The 24257-nt window shown below is 35.1% G+C and overlaps 1 protein-coding gene across 2 annotated transcripts in view; it reads left to right on the forward strand.

Moving 5' to 3' along the window:
- Positions 1-1847: 1847 nt before the first annotated feature.
- The window catches only part of LOC149808385 (uncharacterized), a 54008-nt gene continuing 31598 nt past the window's right edge, over positions 1848-24257 (forward strand). The window contains exon 1 of one of the 2 annotated variants that reach the window (XM_089976504.1): positions 1848-2205. In XM_089976504.1, the coding sequence (XP_089832630.1) occupies positions 2203-2205 (3 nt within the window). In that variant the 5' untranslated portion in view covers positions 1848-2202. The remainder of the gene's footprint in view (positions 2206-24257) is intronic. The other variant, XM_089976512.1, reaches the window with a different exon arrangement.

Genomic DNA, 24257 nt, shown 5'->3' on the forward strand with positions numbered 1-24257 from the left:
TTCGAATCCTGACCAGTTGCATCTTTGCTGTACTAATAGATTATTTATATCTGTCCAGTGTATTTACAATTAGATCCTATAGTTTCTGCCAAAATGTTAGTGGTAATCAACCGAGTTGATATTAATGTCCATACCTGGCAAATTTGGATTAAGGTCACTATTACGAAACGCCAAAAGAAAAATAAAAACATGCAGGAAGCTTTTTCAGGATTGAGTTCTCTTAACCAGTTGATTTTCATTACTACGGTTACCATCGTCTGTTTATGTTCAATATTGGCATCAAAAAGTAGGCGATTCAGATTTAGAAATAATAATCTCCATATCGACTACACTAAAAAAATAATTTAGCAAGGTGTTGTTTCAGTTGATTTTCCATAATTACATCATCATTCCTGAATTACATTGACAAAATTACTCTTGCCAAATTAAATATTGTTCGCGTTGTGAAATTGGTACAATTTCACAATGATAGACGCGTATTTTTACATTTTTACGCGCATTTTTAAGAGTATTCTATGACAAGACATTTAATTTAAAATTATATGACAGGCTGAGGCCTGGTTTTACTCACCTAGATCACAGAGTGAATTTTCACCAATCATCTTTGCTACTACAGTCACTACTAATATTAATTCCACCCCACTATCGCTCTTGCAGCTATAATAACATCTTTCACAAGCCTAAGAGTTGTCAACATAAATAAATTTCAGACTGTTTTGAGTTCAAATTTGTTTGCTATAAGATCTAGCATTATGGTTATAGTTCATTTTGAAGATATAAATAGTGTGTGTGTGTGTGTGTGTGTGTGTGTGTGTGTGTGTGTTTATTTTTCATTTCTCCCTTATTAGCATTATATGTATCCCAGCATCTGAAGTCTTAAAACTAATTAATCTAATTTGTATCAACACACATACGATTCCAGGCCACCCCCACCCCAATTACAGGTAGGAGTGAAACTATTGGCATTTTAAGTCACATTTAATTTGCAAAATTATTTTTTGAATGATTAAGGTTTGCTGGGAATGTTTTGTATAAGTATTGATTTACCAAGCACTGACCCATTACGAATACGGCAAAAGACTATGAGAACATTTAAAGTCACATAATAAAACAATTATTGACTTTAAGAACATTAAAAGTCATAGAATAAAACAATTACTGACTTTTGATTTCGGCTGCTGCAAAGTATTTATCATTCACAGAAAAATTATTTGAACTGTGTTGTTGTTGTGTTTTTTCTTTTCTTTTTCTTTTGCTTTGCTTTATTTGTTTTCTGAATTTAGTCAATCCTTAAAACAAACCCATTAAAAGTTAAAAACATGGTAAAGACTACTGTTTTATCGGTGATAATAACGGTGATGTTGTCGATCAGAAAAAATGTGATGACGATGGTAATGGTAGTAGCTGTCGTAAAGATGATTAAGTTGAAAACTACAACGATGTCTCTGATTATTATTATTATTATTATTATTATTATATTATTATTATTATTATTATTATTATTGTTATCATTATCATTATCATTATTATTATTATTATTATTATTATTATTAATGTTATTGCTGTTATTATTATTGTAGTAGTAGTTGTTGTTGTTGTTGCACACCCTGTTTACTAGTCTATAATCTCTGCAAATATATAGTGCCAAATAAATGACGAGACTTTATCAAACGTGTTTACAAGTGCATGTAAAAATGATGAAAATAAACAATTTAGTTTTGAAAAAAACAGACCTGGATGTTAAGGAACAGATCTGTGTATGTTAACTATTTATTCAGACATTAGAACATTCCACTAAGTAAAGCAGTTGCCACGTGTTTCTATGGTACACTTCGAATTCCCACTCATCACCATATATGGCGGGCAGTTCTCGCTGCACTGCATCCCAGTTCCAGAGGCCTTTTCTCCAAACTCCGGCACTGTCGTTCTTCCGTATTGTCAAGATCTTTAATTTTCCTGGTTAGTCAAGTATTGATATATTGAATATTGGCTTTATATATGATATCTTCGACTGCTGGAAAGAGAACTACGTCACGTTTATGTACATGGATCTTTGGTATGCAGTAACCAGCATTAGTCAAGGGTTGTAGAGGAAAAGAGGTTGGCTATTTATAGAACATACGCTTTGGAAACAGACTAAGAAGAACATTTTCTGTTGGATTCTTTCGTGACCCCTGTTAATTACTGTAGACCAATTCCAAAATGGTAAGTTAAATTTCGAAATTCTGCATGATTTAGATCGGAGATTGTTTTTATACTTTATATTCTACTGTCTTCTTGTCTGACATGATTTTCAAACGAGCACAAGGTTTATTTGTTCACACGGGCACGCGAGAAATCTTTTGTATAGTGGTGCTACTTTAGTTTTACATTTTTTAAAATTGGTTTTTATAAATCATCATATTAAATAGGTGATACTTTTGTTAAAATACGTTGTGTCCATATTTAGGAACTGCTTCACCTTCCCTCCATACATCTTCGATTTATTAATTTCATATGGGGAAAGGGTGAAACTTTAATGGCAGTTTGTTTGATTGTATCATTGGTAGAGAATGGCCACCATTGAAAGAGCTTGTAAAGACAAAGTCGAAACGGTATAAAATTGACTCTTAAGAACCGAAAGCCTGTAAAGAAATTTACATCATTGACATATCAAAATTTAAAGATTTATAAAAAATATAAAAAAATATTTAAAAAATACTCATTAGTGCTTCAGCAGAATATCGGTCTTACAATTAAAAAAAAATGAAAGAATTGATATTGAAACTCAATGCGTAGTTTAATTATGACTGAAATTGGGTACTAAAGGGATACAATCTGACAAGGATCATTCGAATCACGATGTATGGCCGTGCACCCCTCCTCCCGCCATTTTACTTGACGTAGTATTGTTCATACATTACAGTGAAGATGTGAGAAATTATTTAATTGATAATATGATGCTTTGGAAAATGCATTCTAATAATGGTCATTCGGATTAATGTGATCCAACCCCAGATATTCCAGAAAATGGTCATTCGGAATAATGTGCTCCAACCCCAGATATACAAGATAATAGTCATTCGGATTAATGTTATCCAACACCAGATATACCAGATAATGGTCATTGGGATTAATGTGATCCAACACCAGATATACCATGCATTGGGCATATTGAATCATCTTAGAGGCCCTTTTACTTGCCGAATAACCGACTAACTAAATATAAGAATTGGAAGTATTTCAAAGTGACGCTTTGGCAGTAAGAGGGAGACGGATATAACTTCCGTTGAGTTTCAGACGGATGATGAGGAAGAGTGATAAATGTTCGTTTTTACTGCCCCAGCATCAGTAGACTCTAACGCCTGAAAGCGCCCTTCTAATCGTTCCACATCATTAGACACTAAACCCTTAGAGCGTCCTTCTAATCGTTCCACATCATTAGACACTAACATCTGAAAGCGCCCTTCTAATCGTTCCACATCATTCGACACTAACGCCTGAAAGCGCACTTCTAATCATTCCGTGCAATTGTATTATGTACAATGTTGATTCGATGTAGTTTTTAAACCTAAATTTGTGTTTCTTACTAATCTTGAACCAGTTGTTGTAGCTCAACAGTTCTTCAGTATTTCCATTTTTTTTGTTCATGGTTGAAGGTCTTCGATATGGCATTTTGCAATCATGAAATAAAATGACAATCTAAATAGCAATCCGCTTGCCAACAAAATATTAAATACACACTAAACATACAGCATTATATGTGTGTTACTTGCTGGTTAATTCAGTCCAAAAGCCTACAAAAAAATGTATAGTTAAACGCGTACGATTAATTCAACAAATTCCGCCTTCAGTTCCATTATCATCAGACATCCCCCCACCGCGCGCCACCATACTCCCAATTCAACTCCATATTACTTTATTAGTCCAGACATTACACAATATTCCATTGTTCACAGCGGTTGATGGAACAGCAAGGAATCCAATGGTTCCCAAAAAGCTGCTGGCGCTACACACACTCTATCGTAAGCCTTGAAAGAAAAACCTACAAGGAACGTTGCCACGTGAACAAGCACATTCTATTTTACATATGCTGCTGAACCTTTGTCAGCATTTATAATAATCGTATTTATCAACACGGTTCAGGAAACTTAATTCATGTATTACATTACCTCGACAGAGGACTTCCATGTCATCCATCCTAAAATATGACTCATTATTTACAGAATTATTTATATGCGATAAGAACTTGAGTGCTCTGCTGGTGACAGTGAATATTATGGCAATGGTCTCTCTCTCTCTCTCTCTCTCTCTCTCTCTCTCTCAATGTGTAGGGATGTCTGACGTTAACGGTTCTAAATTTGTGAATCTGGTCAGCCAGCATATGTACAAAGTATAACATTTTCCCACTGAGCTATTATATTTAGCCAAACGAACATGATTTTCTGGTATCTGAATCGATAATACTAAATCATATGATTTATCATCTCAGTTACGCATCCCTAAATCTTATGACTTCCCGTTGTAGTTACACATCCCTAAACCATCTCATCCTAGTTACACATCCCTAAAATCATAGGATTTCTCCTCTTAGTTACACATCCCTAAAATCATAGGATTTCTCATCTTAGTTGTTACACATCCCTATATCATAGGATTTCTCATCTTAGTTACACATCCCTAAATCTTATGATTTCTCGTCTTAGTTACACATCCCTAGATCATCTCATCTTAGTTACACATCCCTAAAATCATAGTATTTCTCATCTTAGTTGTTACACATTTCTAAATCATAGGATTTCTCATCTTAGTTACACATCCCTAAATCGTATGATTTCTCGTCTTAGTTACGCATCCCTAAATCATCTCATCTTAGTTACACATCCCTAAATCATAGATTTCTCATCTTAGTTACACATCCCTAAATCGTATGATTTCTCATCTTAGTTACGCATCCCTAAATCATCTCATCTTAGTTACACATCTTTAAATCATAGGATTTCTCATCTTTGTTACACATCACTCTGACGCGCACGAAGTCGCCTCATGACTGTGATTTGTGCATTGTTGGTAATTTACACCACCACGACCCGAAGAGCAGAGACCTTCGGTGGCTGTATCTATGTTATGGGTAATAAGAGTTGAAAGCCTTTGGTAAGTTTAAGATGAACTTAACATTTACTTGAAAATGGGTTACTTGTTTAAAAATAAATGTCAATATGAAAATGTCCGATCGGATTCGTACTTAAAATGGGGGGGGGGGAGGGAATTTATAGGCCTGTTACCCTACGAACTATAATCCCATATAGGCTCATTTTTCAGCGAATGTGCCCTCCTACGCTATTTTCTGACTGCCACTATAACTGTGTCACGTGCAAAAAGGGTTAAAGTTACAGATTAAAAGCTTTTACATAGCGGTCAAGTGACACAATACAAATTAACCTCTATTTAATATCGGTTCAACCATACATTTTTTGAGGCGCAGCTGCTTGCTTGCCCTCCACAAAGACATATTTATTACCACCGGAACACCAAACGCGTTAAAGTGACCTTGCTTAAAACAGCCTTTATATCCAGATAGATGTTGGGTACAGATAGGTCGGCGTCTGATTTGAAATGGATAATTTATTCCTTTGTGAATCTAGATATCAGCACAAAGCGAAACTGAAGGTTAGAAATAAACAATATAATAACAATGTAAACATGATCACTGTCATGACACTAACATAAACAAATGTAAGAATTGGATGATTATGTTCAATAGTTGTAAATAATAATAATAATAATAATAATAATAATAATAATAATAATAATAATGACTTTATTTAAAGAGGATAACACAATTAGCTAAGAACTAATCTTCCTTGAGGCCCTTATACAAAGGAATTTATTTATTTTAGCTGCATCTCTGAAGCCACTAGATAAATTGGGCTTGGAAGAAGGAAATGGAGTGGGCAATTCTAATCCCAGCTGGAATACTATTCCAGAGCAATGTTCCAGGGTATTGGAACTTTAAAAAAAAAAATTCTTATTTGGTTTCGGAAGTTTATACTGTTTGGTAGACATGGATCGCAGGTGGGGAGTATTGCCAGGTAGCCTATACTGGAATAGTGATTGTAAATATTCAGGAGCACTATTATTGGATATCCTGTACATTAATTTGGCTTTTCTAAAACGGATTTGGTCTTTAATAGGTAATATTTTTAACCTACCAGCTAAACTTTCCTTGCTTTCTTTCTGGATTGATATTAGCCCAAATGCTCTTTTTTGAAGATGTGCCAGCTTTGCTATGTTTTTATCATTTGAATTACCCTATACTGTACTACAGTAGTCAAAATAGGGTTGTATGTAACTGTTATAAAATAGTTTTATGTGCCTTTCAGGGAGAAAATGTCTTATTCTACTGAGAAAACATAAAATTGAATTGACTTTTCTACTGATATGTTTGATATGTTCAGTCCATGATAGGTTATTATCTACCAGAACACCAAGTAGTCTATCACGACAGACCATTTGCAAATTTTTATCCTTCCATGTCAAACATAGATCATCACTATCAAGATTTGTCCTTTTTTGCCGTGTTGAGATAAATAATATTTTAGTTTTACCAGTATTTACCACTATACCACTGCATGTGCACCAGTTGTCCAGTTTGTTTAGTGCATTCTGTAAAGAAATTTCGAGTTCATGTTTTGTGTTTTGGATGTCTGACAATGTTGTGTCATCTGCATAGAGATCTGTTGATCATATAGAGTCCCTTAGTAAAAGTGGTAGGTCATTAATAAATAAAATAAATAGTAATGGACCTAGAATTGAGCCTTGTGATACTCCATATCTAATTGTTCCAGGTTCAGACAGAACATTATTTATGTAAACATTCTGTGTTCTCTTACTTAAGTGTGAACAAATCCATCTAACTGTGCTTACATCACATTGGTAGATTTTCAGTTTCTTCAAAAAGGATTTCATAATCCACCATGTCAAAAACTTTCCTGAAATCTACAAATGCAGCTCCTATTATTCTCCCTTGGTCAAGTGCTTGAAGCCATTTATCAGTTAGGGAGATCAAGGCAGACTCACAAGAATGTTTCTGTCTAAAGCCTGATTGATTAGGGTGTAACAGAATGTGTTTGGTTAAATATGACATGAATGAGTCATGGACATGTTTTTCAATCAGTTTTGACAAGTTTGGTAGTATTGAGATTGGCAGATAGTTATCAGCATCATTCTTAGAACCAGATTTGTGAATAGGAGTTACTTTTGCAGTTTTCCATATTTTGGGGACAGATGAGGTTCCAATACTTGAATTGATTATGAATGTTATGCTATCTAAAATAGCAGAGGCAGAAGATTTAATGAGTCGTGGACCAATCTGATCAAGTCCTGTAGCTTTCTTGATATCAAGTTCAGTGAGACATTTTTTAACAAAGTTTTTTTTTTACTGGTGAGATAGAGAAACACGCCTCATTAAAGATTTTGCTGCTGCAGTGCATTTTCAGTTCATTAAAGTTGTTTTCTATCAATGGTTATTTTACCTTTGTGGTAAAGGTGGTGAAAAAATCATTGAAAACATTTGCAATGTCAGTGTCATCAGTGACTATGGTGTGGTTTAGCGGGAATTAGTAAATTTTATTTGTCTGATCTTTGTGTGTTCCTCCAGTGAGTTCATTGAAGACTTTCCAAATGGAGTTTGTGTTGCTCTTTTTGTTTTCAAGCAATGATTGATAATAATTTTTTTTATAGCTTTTTAATCATACTTGTTATTTTATTTCTCCATACTTTATATTGTGCATGGTTTCCCATAACCTTGAACTGGTCTCGTGTTTTCATTTCTTCTAGGATTTCTGTAGTAAGCCAATTAGGTTGGATTTCATTTTTTGCTCGATGTACTTTCAGTGGTGCATTCTTAGAGACTACATCCATAAATAAGCCAGTCCACACCCTCAGAGCTTCATGTATGCCATCCAAATTTGGATCATATTCTTTCGAACTTTATATAGATCATTTAGAAATTGTTCTTCATTAAAAATTTTGAACGATCTGTAAGTGATAGTTCTGCGTGTAGTTTTCTTATTTCTCTTGCATTTAACCTTTCTTGTCAAAAACGTAGGGTAGTGGTCACTAAGACCAATATTCGGTACATTAACAAAAGCCATATTGTCTGGTAGGTTGGTATAAATGTGATCAATAAGAGTGCTTGAGTTTTCTGTTACTCTTGTGGGCTCATTTACCAGCTGGACTAGGCCTAATGATTCAATACATTCCATCCAGTTACTCCTTATTTGAGTATTGAGTGGGTCCTTATTTAACACTGCTGAGTATACATGTTTCTTTCTCCTGTGCAAGAACATTTTCCATTTGTTTCAAAAAGTTATCATTCCAAATTGCTTTGGAGGAAGGTGGCCTGTAAAAGAAACCAACTAGGAATGATTTTGCATTATTTTGAGACATTTCCAACCAGATACTCTCAGTTTCATGTGACTCCAAGTCAAGTCGCCTGTCTGCATTTACATCTTCCCTAATGTATACAACAAGACTTCTCCCTGCTGTCTCAATGTCCCTCTGTAATGGTTTAATTTAGCCTTGACAGTGAAATAGATTATCATTGTGGTTAGCATTTAATTTGGTTTCAGTGAGTCCAAAAACATACGTATTATTTTCCTTGGACGACAAGATTAACTTAATCTGATCTGTTTTTCCCACTATACCTTGTACATTTAAGTGACCTATGTTAAAACCTTTTATATTTAGTTTCATATCAATTATATGTATGTCATCATGCAATGGGGTGCTCACTAAGATTGTCTCCATACTAATTTTATCATTCTGACATCCTATTTCCATATTTAAATATTCGTATGTATTAGCGTCTTCAAAGTCACATACAGACACTGAAAATTCGTTAACGTTTGCATATACAATAGTGTCCATTGAATAGTTATAGACAAGGGTCTCACTAGGTACATTTAGATTTGTTGTAAATGAAGCATTGGCATTCTCCTCTTTGCCAGCTTCCTATTATGTATAATCACTGATTGACAGAGTCTTTGTTTGTGTCCAAATTTATGGCATCTGAAGCATTCAGTCTGTTTGCCGTGATGGCATACCTGTGTCTCATGCGCAGTTTCTCCACAGTAGAGACAGTAGTCTTCATTATATTGCCTGAAAATGGGGGCAAACATGTTAATATTTCTCAGTACTTGGGAGATTCCTTTTCTACTTAAATGAATTTTGTCTCTGTGGTAGAGGCTTAGGTTGACATCCTGGTTCTGAAGAGAGAAATATGTGTATCGTGGAATGTACTGTAGGTTGAAGTCTTCACATAGGTCAATGATCAGATCATTGATTTCTTTCACCCAGGTGTCCACACGAGGAGGCAGTCCTTATATTATTTATCTTACACGTATCTGGGCTGCAATACCTAGCAATACAGTAAACTTTCAAAATCTGTTCTGATTTTATTTAGTGACCTTCCGTCACGGGCATCATTTCCACCTAATAAAAAATAATTTGGTTTGTGTTTGGTTAGGTCATTATTCATTATTCTTTTCGTGGTGTTGTCGATTTTTGCACCTCTTTTTAGAGTGTTTTAAGAAGTAAAGTTACCATCAAGATTTTCCAGGGGAGATAACCCATCTCAATTACCTGATTGGTTGTACTGACCTATGATATCACAATCAGGTAATACCAATCTAAATTAATTTCTGTTTTATTTGATCTTCAGATAAATATATTATTTGTATTACTAGTGAAATAGAAGTTTGAATTTAGTTATTGGAATAATTATAAGGAAAATTCTCCAGTGTAAATATATCGTTAGGTAGCACATCGTTTTATACCGTTTTAGTGTTATCAAAGTAAGGTCAATCAGGTAAAATGCTGCTATTTGAATAAGTTTACTTTTTTTTTTTAAAATCGTTTAAATATCAGTTTATAATTCTGGAGATAATTATCCAGATAACTGGACGCTTCACATATATTACGTATTTCTGATAGTTGCAGGTGTAAGGTGAAATGGTTTGAATTTGCAAGATGCACAGTGGAGAGTGTTGGCATACGTCTTTGTTTGTTTCATGTACTGTGGCTGAAACTCCTTTACATGTTGTGGTTGTTGAAATCGTGCATGATTTAAGCTCACATCTGATCAAAATGTCCTCAAAAATCAGTCTCAACTAGTCCAGTGAACGCCAAATTTTAGCAGGTATCAAAATAGTGAAACAAATTCTGCCAGAGTATGCAATACATAGCTTCTGAAAGTGCAATAAATGAATTACAAAATATATAATAAGTATAAAAAAATTAAACAAACAGTTGTTAACTGGGATTTTTTTTTTTCTTTTACAATTTACGTTTGAAATCCAGGAAGTAAAATAATGACCAAGCGGAGCTCGCAGTCTTTTGATAGATGCACATTTGAAGTAGGGCCAGGATGTTAACTCTATAACCCAATTTACCCCCATCAATCATACACCAAAGAAAGGAATTTATAAGTTCCTTCAAAAATACCTGCGATATGCATGGTGTTATTTAAATAGCCAGGATCATCAGTAAAGAAAACATGGGAAATTATTCTGCTTAAAAGTTGGAAACTGTAGAACGTCACATTAGCGATATCGCCGTGACGTTATTGGGCATGGTGACCGGGGAAGGGGGGGGGGGGGTACGGTCTTGATCTGGTTGACAGAAAGACCATAAGCTTACTTCATATTCGACATCTGAGATGTTGTCCAAAGGATTATATCTCTCTTTTTCTAGCCATCATTCTCTCTGACTCAGATTACATAGTTTGGTTTAAAGTCGTTAAATCTGGTTAGTAAACTAAGCAGATGTTTATTTTGGAGTCATCTATATTCTTCCATCCAATTCAAGGTTTTCTACTAAAGATAAAATTGATAGCTTTGTTTTATAAATTTCTATCAAGTGTAGTTTGAATTAATATGCTTCTTATGTGATATTTTAATGATACTCATGACATCAGTGATTATTTGGAAAAGACGAGTTCCTTCTCAAAAACTTTGATGTTGGCACCGATTGCGTCAAACTTCGCAATGATACCGCAAACATTTGCGATGGGTATAAATAGTCTAAAAACGAGTAAAATTAGATTGGGAAAATGCGAATAATAATCTTAGTATATTAAATGGAAGATATGGTGACGATACAAATGTTGGTTTTACAACGTTTCTTTTTAATATACCAATCTGTTGTTTCTAGGAACGATCTGAAATATGATGACAAGTTCTGAAATATGATGATAAGTTCTGAAATATGATGACAAGTTCTGAAATATGATGACAAGTTGACATACTTGAACTTGACCCACTTCTCACTGATGGTCATTCCTTGTTAATTACTTGTTTTGTTTACACCTTAAGACTGTGCAAATTTTATTTATTGCATTATTAATTTAGATATTTAATTGGCAGTTTACTAGCCGGATGCTTAAGAAGATAGACAAGTATCAATCTAGTGAATGTATGTATGTGTTTGTTTCGGCCTTCAATCTGCATTTTCTTTTGTACCTAGTTTTTTAAAATCTGCATTAATGCTGGCTTACCTTTACACAAATTAATAAATGTCAGTTGTTTGTGACAGTCCTTCACGTGCATGTGACACTCCTTCACACACCTGTGACATGCAGTCATAGACCTGACATTCCTTCATATACATGTGACATTCCTGCACATACACGTGACATTCCTTGACATACCCATGACATTCCTTCACACACCTGTGACATTCCTTCACATACCCGTGATATTCCTTCACACACCTGTGACATGCGATGAAAGCATGATTACTGAGCATGTAAAATAATCATTAGGAAGGATATGTACAGTTTTGTGGACTTTAGCAGTACAGTTATTTCACTGTGATGTAATATAACCGATTATGAATAATGACACTAGAAGTGATGTCTTGCTTATCACGCACACCACAAAAGGTTAAATGTCAACTAATCTGGCGTTGGAACAGTTCTCTATATGACAATATACCTTATGTTTTGACTTTTAAGAAGAGATACATGTAACATGTTGGCCAAAAATAGGTTATTTAACTACGCGAGGGCTGGGGCATGGGGTAGTGTATAACACTACAGGTTTCTCAGCTTTCACAGGTTTTCTGAGTTGACATCATGCAGATTCTTTATCTGAGCACAGAGCTTCATTTTATGATATGTTGACAGATGCTATACTGCCGTTCAGGATATATCCAAAATTAGATGGGGTCTACTGTACAGGTGCTCGACACGAGCTTGATGTTGAGAAGAAAAAAAGAAAAAAAATCTGAAGGAAAAAAAATGATACAGAGTGACAAAAATAAAATACATTAGATTACCCCGCATGACCCGTTCTGACATAAGACCCTTTCTATCATACTGTATAAGAGAGAAGGTACGTAGCTTCCAAATACTTGGTTCCACCCCAGACCCTCGAATTCCTTCTACTATTTCCGTCTTTAAATGCACACGACCGTACTCTATGGCATGTTATACTCCTGAGATATTTTTCTATTCATCAAGCCATATTGACTTTTCTGCGTTGAACCAAGCTGAAGTTACGGGCTCCGAAACGTGCGATTTTCGCGAATTTGTACAGCTGATACAAGTCCGAGCTCATGTGGCAATAAGTATAACCTTTTGAGCCAATCGTATTTCGGCGTTGACTATGTGCCGCATAGTTTACTTATTTTGAAAATAGAGTCGCTTGTATACGATGCATGTGCAGTGAAGAAGACAATGTCTAATTCTTCCATGGAACAGGATTCCTAAAGTTGAATCGAGTAATTGGTAAGTAAAAACTTACTTTTGCATCTACCACTGTTCTGTAATTAACGAAGGGATTATCAAAGAGTCGCAAACATGGTACATGTAGCTCTCTCTTTTCACCGGTAGTCACATGAGCTCGGACTTGTCTTAGCAGTAAAAATTCGCGAAAATCGCACGTTTCGGAGCCCGCAACTTCAGTTTGGTTCAACGCAGAAAAGTCAATGATGGCTTGATGAATAGAAAAATATCTCACGATAGCTCAAATATACAAGCCATAGGGTATGGTCGTGTACCTTTAAAGACTGAAAGACTGTGATAGAGATCGTCCTATGTGAGAACGGATCGTGGGGGTAATCTGGTAGTTGTGGCCCTCTGTATGATTTTTTCCTTCAGATTATTGTGTGTTTTTTCAACAGCATGCTCGCGTCGAGCACCTGATGCCTGCTGTTATGCTATTTAGCGACCTATACCGCCATTACTGAAGGGTCAGATGGGAATCGAGTGTTTAGGTGCTGACGCATTGGCAAGTTACGGAAAACATTGAAACCATTTTAGCTTTCTCACATGCTGATATACTCGTTTCGTTATTCATTAAAATACGATCACTGAACTCTACTGTTCCAGTCTGATTTCCTGTTATTTTTAGTTTTTGTGCATATTTCTTAAATCGAGAGAGGCGGGTCTACAGATCCCGACTGTGTTTAGGATGTTACTCATTCGTAGCAATGTCGGAATCTTTGCACTATTTTGTCACTTCTGTTTAATGGTTTTCTCTCTGACAACAAATAGCTATCATAAACATGTATTGCAGAAATATTGCTATATACAATAGTCAATATTTTTTATTTTAAAAATCTTCTGATTATATATACTACATTGTATGTTAGACTTCATTATTGCATCAAAGAAATTTAAAAGAATAACAACACAAATGAATTATGACTCTCTTGCATAATGGATTATATTGGTGTCTTTCTAACATAAAATTATTTCATACAATCATGCATCTTAACCTTTCAATATGGAATCCAAGCATTAGCGCTTTGTCTTTGTTTCGTATATGGATGTTAGTTTATAAATGATATTGTCATACAGGTTGGAGATATATGCATTTCTAAATACGAACTAAGATTTTTATATATACCTCAGTGTCAGAATATCGCTGGCTTAGTGTGTGTGTGTGTGTGTGTTGGATTTTTCACATAGCTTTAACAATTTTTCAGTCATATTGCTACGATGTCTGCAGTGTGGCAGTTTATAGTGATCACTAGCACTGGGGCATCATGCCGCAGACACGTAGCACGATGTCCCACCCCGTCACGTTATCGTGACACCAGACCGACCACTCCTAACACTAACATCTTAATGATGAGCGCCAAGCGAGGCAGCTGTTTGTACCATTTTTAGATGTCTTTGGTATGACTCAGCCGGGGTGCAAACCGCAACCTCCCGCATCTGAGGCGGACGCTCTAACCACTAGGCCACCAGAGCGTTCTCGTGCACCTCGATTCCTTACCATTACAGCCATTTTGAAGGCGCTGTGTCTTATCAAGAAGATCGGCATAAATAGCTAGACCTGACTAAGAACTGATCACACAACAAAGATTGCCGTACCATCATTAACGAAGTCAACTACGGCTTCTCAATAGAATATATTCATTGTCCTGTGATTCAGTGTCATTGTTAACATGTCTTGTGATTCAGTATAATTGTTAGCATGTCCTGTGAATCAGTGTAGTTCTTATCATGTCCTGTGATTCGGTGTAATTGTTAACATGTCCTGTGAGTCAATGTAGTTCTTAACATGTCCTTTCATTCACTGTAATTGTTAACATGTCCTGTGATTCCGTGTAATTCTTAACATGTCGTGTAATTCATTTATTGGTCGTTTATATTAGCTGCCGTAGTTTTTATTTTGTATTAATCATTCGGGTCGACATTACGGTATTTTCTCCATCTAACATACTAACATGTCTTGTAGACGCAAGCCTTTGGCTGCTTGCATTGTGATCTGGAATGACTCACTCGCTACAAAGAACGTACCCGTTTGAGAGAGGAGTTGTTTGTAAGATGAAAGGGTCACTCGAGCACTGTATGTCGTCCTCTCAAACGCATATTACCTCTTTGGACTGCCACTAAAAATGTGTTTTTCCAAATTCACAATTTAGGGACTAGTCAAGTTCTTGCTGTAAAATTATTTTACAACGAGAGCTTATATCATTTCATGATCTCGGCAGAAATTTCTTTCTGCGGGGGGAAATGCAGTTTTGTGTCTTGTACAACAATGCTTTGTTATACAATTTGAAATGTTTCACTGTAAGGTATAGGGAGCATTGCCTTAACAATAAAAAAGTATATTTGTATGTATATTGAATCTTCAGACGTATGCACTCTCTCTCTCTCTCTCTCTCTCTCTCTCTCTCTCTCTCTCTATATATATATATATATATATATATATATATATATATATAAATAAATAAATAAATATATATATATATATATATATATATATATATATATATATATATATATATATATATATATATATATAGGAGACTATATGTAAAAATCCTGTACTGGTGTGCCTTCAGAGCTTGAGCGACGTCCAGTGTTGTTTGATGTAAAAGATCTTGGGCTATATCCACTGTACTTTAACATAACAGGGGTTTGGCGATGTCTAGTGTAGTTTAAAATAATACTTTCTATGTAATTGTGCTGGTGCAGACTAGAGCAAAGCCCCTCAAGTTTACTCTGATTAGTTTATCTTAAAGTTTACATCTCGTTGCTCAAGATAATACTTGTTTATCGTATGCCACTGGGAAACGTTCTTGCAATAAACATAACCTTAAAACATTGGACTGTAAACAAAATGTCATCCAGTATTTGGGATTTTTTTTATGCATTTCAACAAAATCAAATATTCGGATTGCAAATAATAAACATATCACACTACTTTCAAAATAAACACTTGTTTCAAATTTTCGGAGGAATACAATGTAACTAACGTTCGGCGCCAAACAATATTTCCAGTTGGATCGTTAAGTTACCGATAAAAAGTTTCCAACTTCTAAAACAATTTTCTTCTTCCAGAAAATAGAAGAGTATAAAAAGTTTTCAGAAACTTTTTCACGGTCGCAGAAAGTATCTATTTGTTTGCAGCTGTGTTTCATAGCTCTTCTGTCCCCCACCCCCCACCCCTACCAGTCTTCCGAGGACGCTACGGAAGTTTGCGTTTCCACCAGTAGGTAGTTCCTTTATGAAACACATGACGTGGACTGATTACACGTATTTGACAGAACCAATCCGAAGATGCATTTGAATCACATTATCTTTCTAACTCGAGTGAATATGATTTCTCTTAGGCTCAAATTAAAACATCCATTACGCGTAATCGAGCTACATGACAAACCAACAAAAGCGTCACGTGAAAACAGTTCGCATTCTTGAGATTCACATGCATGTAGTAAAAGTTCGAATACCCAATATCAAGACAAACAACTGAAATGATGTCAACTTAATGATCGCGTATTCAATACGTGAGCAATGCACGTTCTAGAAGTTCGAAAACGCAACCTTCAGAAACAATTGAAAAAAATGGGTATAACATGATTCGAGATCGCATATTCGAAGAAACGATTTATTCGATTAGATAATTAGAGGATACATTTTAGTAAATTGCATAGTTGCAATATTTCGTCACTTTCCAGTGAAGTTTGATTGTACACTTATATTAAATTTTTTCAAGTTCGGAGTACATGTATCACTCTCAACTCTAATATTTTACATAGAGAAAGCTTATGCGATTGAGACGAATTTTCTGAATGCCTCTCTCAAACTCTCGTATTGGAGTCTCGCATTGTGAATAGCTGCAATCTAAAACACGAAAACTACACAGAGATACGTGCTTAAAACGTCATTTCTTAATTGGATTTTAAGAAATCATGTATTCTATCTTCGAGAAAGCACATTCGAATCTCTAGAACGTGAAATAAACTGACGTTCAAACCCTGGTCTCTTATTATTTGTTTTTAAATCCCAACTCGACGTGCACACATTCACTGAAATTTTGATACCCAATAAATAAACTAATTGAAATATACGAGATTTCTTTAGGAGTACATTTTATATATATGTTTGGTACAGAAGTAGCAGTACATTATATACACATGTCTGTTATAAAGTAACAATACATTATATACACGTGTCTGTTGCAGAGCAGCAGTACATTATATTCACATGTCTGTTACAGAGTAACAATACATTATATACACGTGTCTGTTGCAGAGCAGCAGTACATTATATGCACATGTCTGTTACAGAGTAACAATACATTATATACACGTGTCTGTTGCAGAGCAGAAGTACATTATATTCACATGTCTGTTACAAAGTAACAATACATTATATACACGTGTCTGTTGCAGAGCAGCAGTACATTATATGCACATGTCTGTTACAGAGTAACAAATACATTATATACACGTGTCTGTTGCAGAGCAGCAGTACATTATATGCACATGTCTGTTATAAAGTAACAATACATTATATACACGTGTCTGTTGCAGAGCAGCAGTACATTATATTCACATGTCTGTTATAAAGTAACAATACATTATATACACGTGTCTGTTGCAGAGCAGCAGTACATTATATGCACATGTCTGTTACAGAGTAACAATACATTATATACACGTGTCTGTTGCAGAGTAGCAGTACATTATATACACATGTCTGTTATAAAGTAACAATACATTATATACACGTGTCTGTTGCAGAGCAGCAGTACATTATATAAACATGTTTGTTACAGAGTAGCAGGACATTATATACACATGTCTGTTATAAAGTAACAATACATTATATACACGTGTCTGTTGCAGAGCAGCAGTACATTATATGCACATGTCTGTTACAGAGTAACAATACATTATATACACGTGTCTGTTACAGAGTAGCAGTACATTATATGCACATGTCTGTTATAAAGTAACAATACATTATATACACGTGTCTGTTACAGAGCAGCAGTACATTATATAAACATGTTTGTTACAGAGTAGCAGGACATTATATACACATGTCTGTTATAAAGTAACAATACATTATATACACGTGTCTGTTGCAGAGCAGCAGTACATTATATGCACATGTCTGTTACAGAGTAACAATACATTATATACACGTGTCTGTTACAGAGCAGCAGTACATTATATGCACATGTCTGTTACAGAGTAACAATACATTATATACACGTGTCTGTTACAGAGCAGCAGTACATTATATGCACATGTCTGTTACAGAGTAACAATACATTATATACACGTGTCTGTTACAGAGTAGCAGTACATTATATAAACATGTTTGTTACAGAGTAGCAGTACATTATATATACATGTCTGTTACAGAGTCGCAGTACATTATATATGCGTCTGTTAAGACTAGCAGTACATTATATTAATAGTTTTTTTTTTTACAAAGTAGCAATGCATTATATACACATGACTGTTACAGAGCAGTATGTTATATGTACACGTCACTGACGTCAGTTGCAAATGTGAATTACATAGAAGTACATTGTATACCAATGTCTGTACAACTGAGCGATAAATGGGATGGTTCGAATATCCTAAAATATGAGACTGAGGCCGAATGTGTGTGTGATTTGGATGTTTAACGTAGCTTTCATAATTTTTCAGTCATATCGCTACGATGTCTGTAGTGTGGCAGTTTATAGTTATGTCTAGCACTAGGCCATCATGCCGCAGACATGTAGCATGACGTCCCACCCAGCCATATTATCCTGACACCAGACCGACCAGTTCTAACACTAATCTCTGAATGCTGAGCGCCTAGCGAGGCAGCTGTTGTACTATTTTCATAAGTCTTTGGTATGACTCGGCTGTGGTTCGAACCCACGACCTCCCGCACCCGAGGCGGACGCTCTAACCACCTAGGCCACAGGTGGGGCCGAATGCAACAGTTAAATGATAAAATACGTTGTCGATTCCTTGTCTAATTGTCTGTATAACCTCGTTTACACAGCAGTTTCAGTACCTACGATTATTTAATTTCAATGAAGATTATAACAAAGGCTACCCGCCTGTTACTAGCTGGGTGGATGTTAACATTTCTCAGTAATTAGGATTTCTATCTACGATTTTATTCCCTATTACATCCATCAGATAAAATCCATGTCGTCTTTCTCCAGATCAGTGAGTATATTACAAGACTGATGATATAAAGGTTACAATCATATTTATGATGGGAATAGAGTCCTGACACATTTGGTCTAATGCAATACACTTGAGTGTATGCTGGGAATAGACTTTATACACAATTGATCTAATGGGAGTACACTCGTGTGAATGCTGGAAACAGACTCAAGACACATTAGGTCTAACTGGAATACACTCAAGTGTATGCATGGAATAAATTTTAAACACATTTGGTCTAATTGGAATACGCTCGATTGTATGCTGCGAACGGGCTCCAGACACATTTTGGTGTAATTGGAATACTCTCATGTTTATCCTGGGAAGAGACTTCAGACACATTTGTTATAATTGGAATATTCTTGTGCGTATGCTGGAAATAGACTCCAGACATATTTGGTCTAATTGGAATACACTCGAGTGTATGCTGGGAACGGGCTCCAAACACATTTGGTCTAATGGGAATACACTCGAGTGTATGCTGGGAACGGGCTCCAGGCTCATTTGGTGTAATGTCTTCTTTTACCTTCAGACTTTCTTGTAACGTTGTGACCCAAGGAACGCAACAGACTCTGGCCTCCGCAAAGTTCCTAAGGGTGTGCACGAATTTAACCATAGTTCTTTATTTGAAAATATTTTTACCAGAACAACAATATACATCAAGAACTTTATATACTTCAGATAATAATAACGGTAGATCGGTCTTACAGCCACATCTTTTTATCTGTTATTTTTGTACTGGGACAGGGTAATTTTAAATATAGCTCTCTTACTTGTTTAGATTCATTATTATTTTATAAGTATACCAATTGAACTTCGTATTTTACAGCATGTTTAAAAATCGAAATCAAAAGAAATCATACAGAAATAAACACATGTAAAATTGTGTAAAACGAAACCAAATATGTCAGCTATTTCAAGAAAGAAAGAGTAAGAAAAGAACTTGATGAAAAGTTCTATCAATGAATATTATTATAATAAGAAGTCCCGACAAAGAATAACAGTAAGATCAAATGTCCTGTCAGAAAACAGCAATAGGATCAAAAGTGCTGTCAAAGAATAATAACAGTATCATCAAATTTCCAAACAAAGAATAACAATAGAATGAAAAGTCCTTACAAAGAAAAAGAAACTGACTTGATGGTAAAGGTATGAAACTGCAGGTAACTCGATCTAATTGATATTTGTGAACGTAAAGCTTATTTATCACTTCTTCAATATCTTAATAGAAATATTATTACTAAGTTCTCCATTAGTATCAACCATCTAATAAAAAGTGGTAGATAAGAGGTAAAAGAAACCACGATAAATATGGTAATCTTTGTCATCTAGAAAGAGAACACGACAACGTAACCATTGTACATGTTCAGCTAGAAAGATAACAGGACAACGTAACCATTATACATGCTCATCTGGAACGATAACATGACAACGTAACCATTATATATGCTCATCTGGAACGATAACATGACAACTTAACCATTGTACACAATCAGGTAGAAAGATAACATGACAACGTAACCAGTATACGTGCTCAGCTAGAAAGATAATATGACAACGTAACCATTGTACATGTTCAGCTAGAAAGATAACAGGACAACGTAACCATTATATATGCTCATCTAGAACGATAACATGACAACTTAACCATTGTACACTCTCAGGTAGAAAGATAACATGATAACGTAACCAGTATACGTGCTCAGCTAGAAAGATAATATGACAACGTAACCATTGTACATGCTCAGATAGAAAGATCACATGACAATGTAACCATTGTACATGCTCATCTTGAAAGATAACATGACAACGTAACCATTATACATCCTCAGCTAGAAAGATAACATGACAACGTAACCATTGTACATGCTCAGCTAGAAAGATAATATGACAACGTAACCATTGTACATGCTCAGATAGAAAGATAACAGGACAACGTAACCATTGTATATGCTCATCTGGAACGATAACATGACAACTTAACCATTGTACACAATCAGGTAGAAAGATAACATGACAACGTAACCAGTATACGTGCTCAGCTAGAAAGATAATATGACAACGTAACCATTGTACATGCTCAGATAGAAAGATCACATGACAATGTAACCATTGTACATGCTCATCTTGAAAGATAACATGACAACGTAACCATTATACATCCTCAGCTAGAAAGATAACATGACAACGTAACCATTGTACATGTTCAGCTAGAAAGATAGCGTCACAACATAACCATTATACATGCTCAGCTAGAAAGATAATATGACAAGGTAATCATTATACATGCTCAGCTACCGAGATAACATGACAACGTAACCATTGTATATGCTCAGTTAGAAAGATAACATGACAACGTAACCATTATACATGCTCAGATAGAAAGATAATATGACAACGTAACCATTGTACATGCTCATCTAGAAAGATAACATGACAACGTAACCATTGTACATTTCGGAACGTAGCTTAGGAAATATCATTGAATCATTGAATGAGACATTAAAGAAAGAACTAATCCCATCCTTTTGTAATATTGACCTTTCCAAATTTACTTAGTTAACACACATTCTGCTATATTTTTCAAGGCTTATTGACGGCTGTATGAAAGCCACAGCAGAAATTAACAGTAAGCTGAATAATATCAATCAAATCTTCATTTAATTTACATTTGTCTTTTATAAATTTTATAAATAAACTTATGTCGTAGACCTGTATTACTGTGTCCTTCTTTCATCAACAAATGCTACTTTAAACTTCTTTTCAAAATCCACTGGCCCAGTTTTCACCAAATGCTATTTTAAACGTTTTTCAAAACCCACTGGTTCAGTTTTGACCAGATGCTATTTTAAACTTCTTTCCAAAAACCATTGTCCCAGTTTTTACTAAAATTTGGCACAAAACATTCTAGTATAAAATGCTTAGATTTTTTAAACAAATGATAGCGATCAGCCATAAAAAAGTCCTCGTTAGTAAATATAGCACGCACAAAACAAAGATAAAGTATCCTGAGATGACGACCTTTCAAGTCTATATTAATGATACCAATCCATCTTCAGGGATCTTTCTGGGTCTGCCGAAACTGGACCCATTCCCAGCGACAAAACTGTTCATTTTCTTTCTAATTTGAATGTAAAACAATTCCCAATCAGAACTTTAAAAAATCAAATTTGCCTATATAATACATTTTGTGTAAGGTTGGTTTGCTACAGGAAAATAGAATGCACAGAAGTTGTGTTGATTAGTTCCCTTAACATTTCAGGAAGATGTGGTGCTGTACAATTATTAGTGACATGTATAAAGGTATGTTGTAACGGGGAGAATTTTGACATACCTCAAGGCTACTTTCATGTACCATGGCTGAAGTTTCTTTACATACCGTACTTGTGGAAATTGTACATAATGTAAGCACAGAGCTGACAAAAATGGTTCCCATGTGTTCGAAAAATCAGCCAGAATTTGTCCAAAGTACAATAACTTCAGCAGTTATTACAGTAGGTAAAACGAACTTTCCCAGAATGCATAACTAGCTTCTGAAAGTACAATGAATGAATTACAGTTATATCAAAAGTATAAAAAAGACATCTCGATTTTTAAAAATTTGTTAAAAGCAACAGGTATAAGTGAGCCAGGTGAGCAATCTAAGGCCCACTTGAAACTCTTTTTTTAATTTGCATTTTTGCATGCTATTATAATCAACAAATAAAAATAATAATATTTGTTATATGTTCATTTTTTTCTCCGTTAACTTTACATTGTCAGAATCGTTCAGTATTTTAAGATACTGCACTCACGTTCACTTCATATTGCACTCACGTCTGCCCAATGGTGTATTAGGAACTACTTTGCAAACAAAGCATGTACACTCACGTAGTAGGCGCTATGCGTTTTGGTTGATTAAATTTGTTTCTGAATGAACTTAAGCAGATGTTTCGTGGATTTCCACATACGAGCTGCTTTGCCACATTCCGCGTTAACTTTCTTGATACACTGTTTTGGATTTAGGCTAGCGATAGACGCCAGATTTCAGAAAAAGTGATGGGTCCCTACAAATAACATGCAAGTGACAAGGCATTAGCTGTCTTCTTTAGCTGATGATATGAATGGCAAAAAATATGCTTACAGTTTCACATCCTGAATTTCCTCAAAATGTACTTTCTTAGTTCTGCAAATCCGAATTACACGAGCCATGTCATGGGTTCTCAAGCTTGATTACACATTTCGAAATTGTACGGTAATTTCGACTATATTCCAAGTGCAGTAACAACCCCTTTACTGCACTCAAAATGAAATAAACATTATGTTCCATAGCGTCTTTTTGATAATTGCAATTGAAAGACTTCCTATTTTTCCTGCATTATGACTTCAAACATTCAGTGAAAGAACAAAAACACACTTGCAGATGTGAATACGCTGCTGAAACCCGATGTACTTCATGTAGAATTGCCACGAATAAATCCAGTCCATAATAACGAAATTTCGTAAAATCGACAAAAATACCAAATCCTATTCATTCCAGATCAAATGGAAAAGTTGTTGCAATGCGCATTCATTCACAATATGACTCCAAATTTCAATTTCAAGTAGACCAAAACGCCGTTTTCTTTCGAATTTTATGTCTAGCGCGCGACTAAGTTCAAATTTATCTGGGCGTATTAATAATATTGTTGTTGTGTACTGATGAATCTGCGCTTGTGTATTTGGTTTGGAATACGGCATACGTTCAGTTACTTTGTTTCTTGTAGTGTATTTTTGTTTACTTAATTAAGCCTTAGGTAGAATAAGGAAATGAGCATATAATAAAAAGGTTCCTGCATTTGTATGGGAAAATATGAACTCGTTTTGTCTGTTGGATATACTGCACTCCCATGGTCGTGCAGTATTTCCATCCGAAACACTCGTTCATATTTTCATTCACAAATGAAGTAACCTATATGCACAATATTGAATTCGTTTGTTTTTGTTGTTGGTTTCTTCCAGGTACTTGCTTTTGTTTGTTATTGATCACTAATTAAGAGCTATTTCACCACTTTTGATTATACTGTCTGAATGGTCCCTTATATGTTAGAGCTATTTCACCACTGTTTGATTATACTGTCTGAATGGTCCCTTATATGTTAGAGTTATTTCGCCACTGTTTGATTATACTGTCTGAATGGTGCCTTATATGTTAGAGCTATTTCACCACTGTTTGATTGTACTGTCTGAATGGTCCCTTATATGTTAGAGCTATTTCACACTGTTTGATTATACTGTCTGAATGGTCCCTTATATGTTAGAGTTATTTCACCACTGTT

Source organism: Sinohyriopsis cumingii, chromosome 1 (genome assembly GCF_028554795.1).
Source record: "Sinohyriopsis cumingii isolate HCF-2022 chromosome 1, ASM2855479v2, whole genome shotgun sequence".
In the NCBI taxonomy this organism is placed as follows: domain Eukaryota; kingdom Metazoa; phylum Mollusca; class Bivalvia; order Unionida; family Unionidae; genus Sinohyriopsis; species Sinohyriopsis cumingii.